This window comes from Anomaloglossus baeobatrachus, chromosome 5 (genome assembly GCF_048569485.1).
Source record: "Anomaloglossus baeobatrachus isolate aAnoBae1 chromosome 5, aAnoBae1.hap1, whole genome shotgun sequence".
Classification (NCBI taxonomy): domain Eukaryota; kingdom Metazoa; phylum Chordata; class Amphibia; order Anura; family Aromobatidae; genus Anomaloglossus; species Anomaloglossus baeobatrachus.
In genome coordinates, this window is record NC_134357.1 from 108,847,487 (window position 1) to 108,861,084 (window position 13,598).

General features: G+C 43.6%; 1 protein-coding gene across 1 annotated transcript in view; it reads left to right on the forward strand.

The window, feature by feature from the left end:
• RPP30 (ribonuclease P/MRP subunit p30) overlaps window positions 1-13,598 on the forward strand; it is a 142,219-nt gene that overhangs the window by 128,066 nt on the left and 555 nt on the right. Inside the window, exons 9-11 of the mRNA XM_075348752.1 lie at window positions 2,018-2,047; window positions 8,268-8,305; window positions 10,440-10,519. Coding sequence (XP_075204867.1) covers window positions 2,018-2,047; window positions 8,268-8,305; window positions 10,440-10,519 — 148 coding nt within the window. The remainder of the gene's footprint in view (window positions 1-2,017; window positions 2,048-8,267; window positions 8,306-10,439; window positions 10,520-13,598) is intronic.

Genomic DNA, 13,598 nt, shown 5'->3' on the forward strand with positions numbered 1-13,598 from the left:
GAATTCTGCGGCCCTGAACCTGACTGTGTGGCCATTGAGTCCTGGATCCTAACGTCTTCAGGATTGTCCCAAGGTGTCGTTGCCACCATGAGACAGGCTAGGAAGCCCACGTCCGCTAAGATCTACCACAGAACGTGGAGGATATTTTTATCCTGGTGCTCTGCTCAGGGAGTGTCTCCCTGGCCATTTGCATTGCCTACCTTTCTTTCTTTCCTGCAATCCGGGTTAGAAAAAGGTTTGTCGCTCGGCTCCCTTAAAGGTCAGGTCTCGGCGCTATCCGTCTTTTTTCAGAAGCGTTTGGCACGCCTTCCTAAGGTGCGCACGTTCCTACAGGGGGTTTGCCATATCGTATCCCCGTACAAGCAGCCGTTAGATCCATGGGATCTGAACAGGGTACTAGTTGCCCTCCAGAAGCCGCCCTTCGAGCCTCTGAAGGAGGTTTCACTTTCTAGACTATCACAGAAAGTGGCTTTTCTGGTAGCGATCACATCTCTTCGGAGAGTGTCTGAGCTAGCAGCACTATCATCCAAGGCTCCCTTCCTGGTCTTCCACCAGGACAAGGTTGTGCTGCGTCCTATTCAGGAGTTTCTCCCGAAGGTGGTATCCTCTTTTCATCTTAATCAGGATATCTCTTTGCCTTCGTTTTGTCCTCATGCAGTTCATCGGTATGAGAAGGATTTACATTTGTTAGATCTGGTGAGAGCACTCAGAATCTACATTTCCCGCACGGCGCCCTTGCGCCGTTCGGATGCACTCTTTGTCCTTGTCGCTGGTAAGCACAAAGGGTCGCAGGCTTCTAAAGCCACCCTGGCTCGATGGATCAAAGAACCAATTCTTGAAGCCTACCGTTCTGCTGGGCTTCCAGTTCCATCAGGGCTGAAGGCCCATTCTACCAGAGCCGTGGGTGCATCCTGGGCATTACGACACCAGGCTACGGCTCAACAGGTGTGCCAGGCAGCTACCTGGTCGAGTCTGCACACTTTCACCAAACATTATCAGGTGCATACCTATGCTTCGGCGGACGCCAGCCTAGGTAGAAGAGTCCTGCAGGCGGCAGTTGCCTCCCCGTAGGGGAGGGCTGTCTTGCAGCTCTAACATGAGGTATTTCTTTACCCACCCAGGGACAGCTTTTGGACGTCCCAATCGTCTGGGTCTCCCAATAGAGCGACGAAGAAGAAGGGAATTTTGTTACTTACCGTAAATTCCTTTTCTTCTAGCTCTTATTGGGAGACCCAGCACCCGCCCTGTTGTCCTTCGGGATTGTTGGTTTGTTTGCGGGTACACATGTTGTTCATGTTGAACGGTTTTCAGTTCTCCGATGTTACTCGGAGAGAATTTGTTTAAACCAGTTATTGGCTTTCCTCCTTCTTGCTTTTGCACTAAAACTGGTGAGCCAGTGATCCCACTGGGGGTGTATAGCCAGAAGGGGAGGGGCCTTACACTTTTTAGTGTAATTGCTTTGTGTGGCCTCCGGAGGCAGTGCTATACACCCAATCGTCTGGGTCTCCCAATAAGAGCTAGAAGAAAAGGAATTTACGGTAAGTAACAAAATTCCCTTCATTTCACCCCCTCCAGCCTATGCTTTAGTATGTGACATTGCACCTTGTGACCAGCAGTGTCTATCGCCATCTGGTGGCTTGATTTGGTGCAGTTTTGTGTCTGGCAATCTTTTCCACCTTGGTTGCTTTCACAGTCTGTCATTTTGCTCACTATGATTGTAATAAAAACTTTTGCATTTGATCATTTATTTTTCTGGTTTCTCGTATTTATATTTATGTATTTATCCAGTGGTAGTCACTGAGGGTTTTTTTTGTATGTTTGGTTTTGGGACCCTACCTTTTTTCTTTGGGAATTTTTGTAGGTTTATATATGCCATAAGAATGAGACTGGTGAGAAGCCACAGATGCACGAATTGTTCCACACACCATAGCATACTATGGTGTATAATCGAGGAAGAAAGTGTTTGATTTCTGGTATCATGTTTATGTACTGATCGTGTTTTTCTTCTTCCTTTCAGAATGTTATTATATCTAGTGGTGCAGAGAAGGTAAGTTCACTGTATGTGACACGTCCATTCTGTGCACTCCGGAGTATGTTATTCAGTGGATCTACAGCAAACTACTGTCAAACTGCAGCGCGTGATCTCCGCCGAATGGAATACTCGATCCTTTCCAACTTTTTAGTGAACTTCTGTGCTCTTAATGTTGGCCTATTCTTATAATATTACTTGCATGTACGTCCCTGATCACCAACAAGCGGGCATTGTCAAGGTCCACTGTTCTACACAAAAGCCTTGGGCAAGTACATTACAGCAAAAAGCAATGCCGTGATAAGTACAAAACAAAGCAGTACAAAACCTCTCCAAGTGGGAGAATAAAGGCACCGTTCTCAGTGATGACAAAAATTGGATGTAAGGTTATTTGAACTTCAACATATTGTATTTATACATAAGTGACACGTGGCTAAAAAAAAAGTGTTATCACCAGTGATCATAAAAACATGTATAATCTATCACAAAAGTGAGTAAACCCCTCACATTTTTGTAAATATTTTATGTTTTCATGGGACAACACTGTAGATATGACACTTTGATACAATGTAAAGTAGTCAGTGTACAGATTGTATAACAGTGTAAGTTTGGTGGCTTCTAAATAACTCAACACACAGCAATTAATGTTTCTCCGTTTAAACCAGTAAAAGTGAGTACACCAATATGTGAAAATGGCCAAATTGTGCTCAAAGTGACAATATTTTATTGTGGCCACCATTATTTCAAAGCACTGCCTTAAAGGGAACCTGTCAGGTGAAATATGCACCCAGACCCACAAGCAGTTCTGGGTGCATATTGCTAATCCCTGCTTAACCGTCCCTGTATACACTAGCATATATAAACAGATCTTTAGAAAAAGTATTTCTAAAGATCTTATATCGTATGCTAATGAGCGAGGGGACTAGTCCCTAGGGCGTTGCTTCCCTTGTTAGTCGCCCCCATTAGCATTTTAGTATGTCCCTGTGAGTGTGCTAACATGCAAATGAATGCGCAGCGTCAGAGGATGATCTCTCACCTCTCCGCCGCCATCGCCACTTGATGCTGGATTTCAGCACAGTGCGCATGATCCCAGAGTTTGGGTCATGTGCACTACTTCAGTTTCAAGCCAGGACACGTACACCCAGCTTAATAGTGTGCATAACCCAAACTTTGGGGTCATGAGCGCTGAACAGAAATCCAGCATCAAACGGCGATGGCGGTGGAGAAGTGAGTGGTGGATGATGGAGACCTTGCACTCCTCCACTTTCCATTTGAGGATACCCCACAGATGCTCCATAGGGTTTAGATCTGGAGACGCTTGGCCAGTCCAGCACCTTTACCCTCAGTTTCTTTAGCATGGCAGTGGACGTCTTAGAGTTGTGTGGTATCGTTATGTTGACATTCATGGTTCCCTCAATGAAATGTAGCTCCCCGTGGGCCATTCATGCAGTCCGAAACCATGACACGCCCACCACCATGCTTGACTGTAGTCAAGACACACTTGTCTTTGTACTCCTCACCTGGTTTCCATCACACACATTTAACACCATCTGAACCAAATAAGTTAATCTCGGTCTCATAAGACCATAGGATATGATGCCAGTAATCCATGGCCTTAACACTAGAACTACTGGACTCGTGACACCTATATAGAAATACATGGTGCAAAGTAATCAAAATGACTACCTCAGTAGTTCTAGTGTTAAGGTCCCGCTACACGCAACAACATCGCTAACGAGATTATCGCTGGGGTCACGGAATTCATGACGCACATTTGGCCTCGTTAGCGACGTTGTGTGTGACGCCTACGAGCGACCGCTAACTATCCATAAAGCGGCATAAATCGTTGATTGTTGACAAGTCGTTCCTTTCCAAAAAATCGTTGATCTTTTAGGACGCAGGTTATCATTCCTGAGGCAGCACACATCGCTACGTGTAACACCCCGGGAACTACTAACAACAACGTACCTGCGTCCTCCGGCAATGAGGTGGGAGTGACGTGAATGTGGCTGCTCTCCGCCCCTCCACTTCTATTGGTGGCCCGCTGTGTGATGTCGCTGTGACGCCGCACGAATCGTCCCCTTAAAAAAGAGGTTGTTCGCCGGCCACAGCGACGCCGTTAGGAAGGTATGTGCGTGTGACGCGTACTAGCGATATTGTTCGCCATGGGCAGCGACTTGCCCGTGATGCACACACGACGGGGGTGGGGTGCGATCACTAGCGACATCGCTAGCGTTGTCACAGCGTGTAAAGCAGCCTTTAGTCATCTTGTCTTTGGCAAACTGTTTGCGGGCTTTCTTGTACAAGACTTCTTTCTGGGATGACAGCCATGCAGACCAATTTGATGCGGTGTATGGTGTGAGCACTGCAGGCTGACACCCTCCCACCCCTGTAACCTCTGCAGCAACACTGGCAGCACTCACTCATACATCTTTTTTGAAAACACAACCTCTGGATGTTGAGCACATGCACTCAACTTCTTTGGCTGACCATGGCGAGGCCTGTTCTGAGTGGAACCTGTCTTATCAAACCACTGTATGGTCTTGGCCACTGTGCTGCAGCTCAGTGTCAGGGTGTTGGCAATCTTCTTGTAACCTAGGCCATCTTTATGTAGAGCAGCAATTTTTTTTTTTTCTTTTCTTCCAGATCCTCAGAATTTTTTGCCATGAGGAGCCATGTTGAACTCAACTGATTAGTAAGCGAGAATGTGTGAGCGATAACACCAAATTCAACACACCTGAGAACTTGTAACACAGGAGGGACAATGGCTAATTGATAACAATTTGGCCAATTTCAGTTAGGGGTGTACTCTTTTATTGCCAGCAGTTTAGACATTAATGGCTGTGTATGGAGTTATTTCGAGGTCACCAAATTAAGCTGTACACGGACGACTTTACATTGTATCAGTGTTATATCTTCAGTGTTGCCCCATGAAAAGATATAATAAAATACTCTCAAAAAAATGTGAGGAAGGGTGTACTCTCTTTTGTGATATACTGTATATTTTGGGTCTCTGTAACACTTAAAAATTTTGTACCCTTTCCAACATTCGCCATACACTTGTATGGTGCAGGTGCCGGTTGTATTGTGCAGCTGACACCCACGTCTAGCTCACTCCAATTGCGGCAGCTTAACCTCTTCTCAGGATGACACGAGATTTGTGTGGTGCGCACCACAAATACAATAATGTAATGAGCAAATAAGGAGTGCTACAAAAAGTTATGCAAAAGAGTTTAGACTAAATTAAAAAAAAAAATAGAAAGCTGCTCAGAAAATAAGTTCACACCCAAATATAATAAAAATAGAAAAATAGTACTGGCAAACACTACTATGAATGCCAATTAAAAAAGACATATGAGTGAGGAGAAAGATCAAATAATCCCCCAAATCATCATGCGTTAGGTAGATAGGTGTAGGTGTGTGTGTGTGTGTGTGTGTGTGTGTGTGTGTGTGTGTATTACTTTATTTATTATACAGTACAGACCAAAAGTTTGGACACACCTCCTCATTCAAAAAGTTTTCTTTATTTTCAGGGCTCTGAAAATTGTAGATTCACATTGAAGGCATCAAAACTGAATTAAAACATGTGTAATGAAATACTTAAAGTGTGAAACAACTGAAAATATGTCTTATATTCTAGGTTCTTCAAAGTAGCCACCTTTTGCTTTGATTACTGCTTTGCACACTCTTGGAATTCTCTTGATGAGCTTCAAGAGGTAGTCACCGGAAATGGTCTTCCAACAGTCTTGCAGGAGTTCCCAGAGATGCTTAGCACTTGTTGGCCCTTTTGCCTTCCCTCTGCGGTCCAGCTCACCCCAAACCATCTCGGGTTCAGGTCTGGTGACTGTGGAGGCCAGGTCATCTGGCGTAGCACCCCATCACTCTCCTTCTTAGTCAAATAGCCCTTACACAGCCTGGAGGTGTGTTTGGGGTCATTGTCCTGTTAAAAAATAAATGATGGTCCAATTAAATGCAAACCGGATGGAATAGCATGCCGCTGCAAGATGCTGTGGTAACCATGCTCGTTCAGTATTCCTTCAATTTTGAATAAATCCCCAACAGTGTCACCAGCAAAGCACCCCCATACTATCACACCTCCTCCTCCATGCTTCACGGTGGAAACCAGGCATGTAGAGTCCATCCGTTCACCTTTTCTACAAAAACACGGTGTTTGGATCCAAAGATCTCAAATTTTGACTCATCAGACCTAAGCTCAGATTTCCACTGGTCTAATGTCCATTCCGTGTGTTTGTTAGCCCAAACAAGTCTCTTCTGCTTGTTGGCTGTCCTTAGCAGTGGTTTCCTAGCAGCTATTTTACCATGAAGGCCTGCTGCACAAAGTCTCCTCTTAATAGCTGTTCTAGAGATGAGAAAGTGTGTCCAAACTTTTCGTGTGTGTGTGTGTGTGTGTGTGTGTGTGTGTGTGTGTGTGTGTAGGTAGGTAGGTAGATATTTACATACACACACACACAGTGTCCACCGCCATTAACTTGAGAACGGCGGCAGCTATAGGCATAGAAGTGGGGTCTAGGTATAGTAAAGTAGTCATGCTCTACGCAATGAAACCACCTATAGCGCCACCTGGTGGAAAACAACGGAGTTAGCATTTTTATCTCGAAAACGTAACGAGATAGAGAAAAAAAAGTGAAGTACAAAGTTGTAGGGCATCATCAATTCAATATGAATCGACGCCTTGCATACAGAAATGCTATGATATGAAACCCATGACCCTCCCAAAACATTGAATGCTGGGCACGCATATGGCTCTCATTTAACTTTGATGCTCAAAGTGGCCACCGTCAGCTGAAATGCACATTTGGACTCTGGACAGCATACTGTATCTTGCTGCACGCTGTGCAATATGGTAGGTGACACGTTTGCACAAGCATCTGTGATATGTCGTCGTAGGTCCTGCAATGTTGGTGGAGGGGTCGCATACACCTGCTGTTTGATGTGACCTCACAGAAAGAAGTCCAATTGGGTCAGGTCAGGTGAGCGGAGGCCACTCCGCGCAGCCACCATACCCAATGACTTGTAGGAAGGTCTCCATGAGGTATCGCTTCACCTCCGCAGGCTTGTGAGTTTTACACGTTCTAATCATAGCATTTCTGTATGCAAGGTGTCGATTCGTATTGAATTGATGATGTCCTACAACTTTTTAATTCACTTTTTTTCTCTATCTCGTTCTGTTTTCGAGATAAAAATGCCAACTCCGTTGTTTTCCACCAGTTGGCGCTATAGGTGATGTCATTCGTAGCACATGGCTACTTTACCATACCTAGACACCACTTCTATGCCTATAGCTGCCGCTGTTCTCAAGTTAATGGCGGTGAACAGGATATGGGTGGACACACTGTATACTGTGTGTGTGTGTGTGTATAATAAATATATTAGTGTGTGTGTCCCGATAAAACACTTGCACGTGGGGAAAGAAATGAGCGAATAAATAGATAATGCAAAATACATAAGAGCTATGATTATGTAGTGGTATAAGCAAATATATACAAGAGCAGTAAGAACAATGCATGGTATATCCTGGAGGTAAAGCTTCAATACATAAATCCCAGCATATAAGGCCGAGGGAACGTACAAGTATACAAAAAAGATGATGATGAAAGGATCATGGACCCAACACGTTTCACTACCTCATGCAGCATCATCAGGGGTGCCCTTTGCACTTTCCATAGTGACTCAATCTGAAGAGCCCTCCCCTGTCTCCTGACTTGCGCTCAGCAGCATGGCTGCACCTCTGGTCTGGATTGTTCGCCCCAGTAAGGCTGAAAGCATGAGATAGACGCAGTGGCACCGAAGATGGCCAGATGCCTGCAAGGTCTATAGCAAAGTTTTGTTGTTTTTTTTTTTTTTTTTTTTATACAAACACTTTGCAATTTTACCTATTGAAAGTACTACGGTACTCCAGCACTTGGATTTTTTTTTTTTCAACATTGGAGTGTCACTTCAAATGTAAATCCCCTGCCCCATTCTTATCTGCACGTGCCCTCGTCTTCATCCTTTTTAGTGCCGCCCAGGTTCCATGGCACCATCTTGTGCCCGTAACTATTTTGATAATGACTGATCAATTCTGGCAGCAAAAGAAGCAAATGTCTAAGATATATTACCAAGCTGATTATTTTCCTGTGCACTATTGATTTTTGACATGAAAATGTAAAATGACGGATACTCTTTAAACACTTGTGAACGTAACGGGATTTAGAATGTTTCTATTTTTGTTTTTTAGCCGTTGGAGCTGAGAGGTCCATATGATGTTGCCACCTTGTATCCTTATAAAGCAGATCTACATGGAACTGATTCATTTTCAGCATAACTTGTACAGGGGAATTTTTCTTTGCATATAGCTAGTGTTGAGCGAGTAGTTGACTATTTGTACTCGCTATGCTGTTAGTGAGTACTGTCCGCTACTCGCATATTCGTTACAAGTAGCGGGCGCAATGTAAGTCAATGGGAAATACTCACTAAGTAGTGAGTAACCCAAAAGCCGTACTTTTCGTGCTAGTAGCGAACAGTACGGCTTTCGGGTTACTCGCTACTTAGCGAGTATTTCCCATTGACTTACATTGGGCCCGCTACTCGTAACGAATATGCGAATAGCAGACAATACTCGCTAACAGCATAGCGAGTACAAATAGTCAACTATTCGCGCAAAACTACATATAATAAGATGAGGGGAGCGCTTCATGTCCAGAATTATTAGCAATAGACATGCTATATGATACAGTAAGGTACTGCACTCGCCCTCTAAGGGTGTGCTGCACACTGTGCGCCATTGTTTGAGGGCAGCTACCTTTTGGTTAGAAGATAAAGGATAGCGGGATGGAGGATAAGTTTTTACTGGCTTTAGAGGCACTTACCCACTTATGCTGGGCTGGTGGTGTATACAAGATCCGTCTTATTGTGTCTAAAGAACGCAGTTTCGAATCCGTAACAAATTTGACACCATTATATGAATATCGACACGGTCCCTGTCTGTGACGTCAGCGAAAACATGTATTAGACACAATAAAACTGGTGGGGATAGTTGGGAAACTCTGCCCAACAGTACCGCTTGGTTGACTTTTTTTTTTTTTTTTTCATTTTATTTCAACCTTATTTTTTTTTGTTGTTATTAACCAATTTGGAACTAGTCGTGAGCATTTTATACCTGAAGCTAATGACTTATATATAGGGACTGTCATACTGATTAAATCCATACCTTGATATGTAGACTTCAGTTTTGAGAAATCGAGCTTTGAAATCATATGCAATGAGCCGCAGGTGCTTCACGGTGGGATATTGCACTTTCAGCTCTCCTGCCCTCGCGCTCGCTCTATTCCCCACCCGTGACCTATGTCTGATGATTTTCAGTGATCTCCCTACCAAGACCTTTCACTAGTGCTTGGTGCGGCGCTGGTGCTGATCGATACACTGGATCTTATAACGTCATGAGGATCTTTCAGTGGATGCACTGACATGGGCATGGATGCTGCTGGCGAGCGATCTAGAGAGCCGGTCACTGAAATGAGATGCCGTTAAAGTGATCCTGCCATGTGCTGTATGCACCCATAACCAAGAGCGGTTCTGGGTGCATATTTCTAATCAATGCCTAGCTGTCCCAGCCTATAGTAGCATACATAAAGAGATCTTTAGGAAAAGTATTTCTAAAGATCCTTTTATAATATGCTAATGAGGCCAGAGATTAATCACAAGGGCAATACTTTTGGCTAGTAAGCCCCTGACTCTGGATTTCGGCTCCGTGCGCATGATCAGAAGTCCCGGACTTCAAGTTATGCGCATTATGAAGCTGGGTATATGCGTCCCGGCTTCAAACCGGGGTAGTGCGCATGACTGCATGTCTGGGGACGTTCTGATCATGTGCACTGAGCCGAAAACCTGCGTCGAGCACGGTGGCAGCTGAGCGCGACCATGCCTCTGACGCTGCACATTAATTAGCACAGGGGCGTGCTTACATGTTAAGGGGGACGACTAGCCAAGGGAAGTAACACCCTTATGACTAGTCCCTGGCCTCATTAGCATATCATTAAGGATATTTAGAAATACATTTGGTATTGGATCTCGGCACATACAGGACCTGACCCCTTAAACAATACCCACGATCATTTTATTTTATGAGTGAAGTATTTTTGGTTAATGAACATGAGGGAACCCAATTCTACATACATTTTAGAGGGGCAGGGATTTAAGCCATAATATAAAGCTGAAAATTAACCCCTACTGGTTGCATCCAGTTAGTTTATGGACAGCTTTTTGGTGCACGCTAATAATAATGGAATCTAAAAAATATCATTTCATTATATGTGGCTCTTGTTTTGGTTTTATTTCTAACAACTGGTTTCCTTTTTGGTAATTCAGTAATAATCGTGGTGTCTGTGTAAAATCCTTAATCTAAGTTTAGAGCATTGCTGTTTGGCTTGTCTGAGAGATCTGCCAAGGCTGCGCTGTCTACCAACTGTCGGGCTGCCCTTTTGCATGGAGGTAAGTTTGTGTTTTACAATATACAGTCAAAATTACTTTGTCCTAGATACATAAAAGAACAGCGCATTAGTGGCCATCACTGATTTCTAGAATAAACGAGTTCTGCCAAGCACTCAACGTGCTGTGGTGCTGAGCACAGAGATTTCTACTGCAACCTCTAAAAACAATAACTCTTTATTGTATGAAGCTAAAATCCCAAGCTAAAATACAAGACAAAAACAACATGAAAAACAGTGGTGTGTATAATTACACCAGGGTAAATCGTGGAACATAAAGCGATAGGGGTAACAGAGTGATGAATCATTGAAGATCAGGGCGTGGATAGTCCAAATAGCTAGAAGGACAAGGACCTTGTTCTAGACTTATCCCCTGCCTGACAACAGAGGTATGATCATCCTAATTTGTATGGCGCCCCCATTCCTCAGCAGTTGTCCCTGTTACTCCCTATTCTGCCACTAATTGTATACCCTCCACAAAACCTCACATAGTGCAAGTACAAAGACATTCATGTAGACACATTCAAGGCTACGAGTATGCATAGGTATGTCTGCCACTAATGCCGGTGTATACATGCAATACAATTTTCTACCACATAATATGATCAGGATAACCCAATCGTAAGATGGATTGTGGTAGCAAAAAGTGACCCTAATATATGGGTCCTTTTGGCTGTAGATCAGCAATCAGCCTAGAATCCCTGAAAAAAAAATTTAATTCTTAGGCCAAGAAAAATTACCAAACTTGGTTAACCCACCTAGGACCAAGCAGTAGTTAATTACAAATATAGGAAATAAATGGCCCTTTTAAAGCGATACTTAGCGGGCAGTTGATAATTCCATCGGGAAATTTACCAAGCCCACAGGATCTCCACTGTCAATATGAAAATCCCAACGCTTTTTCCTTTCTCCTTCAGAGTTCCTCAGGGGTCGGGGGGTCTAAAGAAGTCCCACAAAAGGGGAACACCTAGGAGAAAATAAACGCAGAAATACTTACTCATCCCTATCTGTAATAGCAGAAAGGATATGAGTACCAGAAGGAAAATGACCACTGCAGTGGACAAATTTCTGGATTATTTTTCAGGCCAATTAAAATTTTGGGCTACAAGCTATTTTTAAAGGCTATGCACACCTTTTGACATGTGAAAAAAATATTTTTACATATGTTAGTGGTTACCTTTTCGTTAATAAAATTGAGTAGGTTTCTGTCTGAAAGTCAAGTTTTGGATTTTTTTTTTTTCTCCTTTAGGATTTTCCCTGCAAGTAATAGAGGCTGACTTGGCTATCCATCAGCACAGCTTCTCTCCTGCACTTTTTTCCTTCTTATTTTAGCCTACCATGAAACTGTAGATGTTTTCTTCCCTCTCCATTGGAGAGATGTGTACAACCCCATCCCTGCTGCTATGTTTACGATTGAAAGAAGGGGAAAGGATAGATTATATGGACATAAGTGTAGGGATACGGCGCTTCATCATTGTTTTTTTTACTCAGTCCCATTGTCAACGGGAATATAAATCCATCCGCTGCCTTAACTTGTAACATTTTTTATAGAATGGCTCATTTTAAAGAGTTCACAGAATTCAAATATCATCCTATAATTGGATGCCACCATTGTGACAAGTCAGTTTGTGAAATATTTAGGAGGGAAGAAATTTCACAATCAAATGTGAGTGGTGTTTATGAAAGTCTCTGTTCATAAATGTTGAATTTTTCAAAAAGTTACACACAGGGATGCGGAGTGCTTAGGCAAGAGTCTGATAGATGGAGTAATATGATGAAAAATCTAGGTTTGGTGAATGCCAAGAGGATACTGTATTACCTTTTCTTACTACATTCTCTAACGCCAAGGTTTGGTGGAGGATAATGTGTTGGGCTCCTTTTTGTTTTTCAGGGGTCGACCTTGACCCCTTTAATTCCAGTAAAGGGAAATCTTAATGCTTCAGCAAACCAAGACATTTTACACAATTGTGCTTCCAACTTTGTGAGAATAGTTTGGGGACGGGATTCTTTTGGTACGGTGACTGTCCAAAAAGAAAGACTATAGCTTCTGTGTCAATTATGAACCCATACTGTCTTCCCTGTGCTACCATCATCGGCCCCCGTTTTCTTAATCCTACTGCTTTGTGCACACTTGCCCATTTATATGTTGTTGGTTTTCCACTAAAAAAAATGCAAATTGTCTCTTCAGGAAGGAAGGAGACAAACTAGGGCCAATTATTGGAAGCAGCAATCCAAAAAAGTCAAGTGACCCTTTAATGAGCTTTGTCATATGACTTAGGCGCCTTTCACACTGCGTTTTGCCTTATATTCACATGTCCCGTCGGGGCATCCGTCCGAACAGCCCCACCCCGAAAAGCGTGTTTCGGACGCATGTGCCGGCAGGGCCATTGACTGTAATGGAGCACACTACATTAGCGTGTGCTCTGTTTTTTGTACCATTTTTGCACATGTACGTTTTCTGCAGACGGACACCCGAACGTAGTCGACTATGTTCGGGTGTCCGTCTGCAGAAAACGAATATGTGCAAAAATGGAACAAGACAAAGCACACACTAACGTAGTGTGCTCCATTACACTCAATGGCCCTTTCGACGCATACATCCGAAACACGCTTTGCGGGGTGGTTCAGAAGGATGCCCCGACGGGACCTGTGAATGTAAGGCAAAACGCAGTGTGAAAGGAGCCTTAGGATTTATGCCAGATCAGAACCTCAATTTGTAGATACTGTGTTTTGGGGGTGATTGCCCCTTGTCAGTGCAAAGTATAAGATCTGACTGTATGAGAAGCGAAGACTGGGTCTAAAGGGCAAGCTATTTTCCTTGTGGAGACACACTAATCTGGCATGCCAGTCGGGAGAGAGCATGGGCAGAGGATCATTGCAGCTATGTCTCCTCACTGGCTTGCCAGATTTGTGTGGCACTCTCCGCAAGGAGAAAAGTTTCCCCCTTAGACCACCACAAAAGTCACCCTTTGACTCGGACAGTGGATGACATTTTGTTAATTTTCATGGTATATTTGAAGCAGAAAATGTAAGGTTTTATCTGTAGTGATTTCCCCTAAGCTGTGATGTTTTCCTTTTCATAT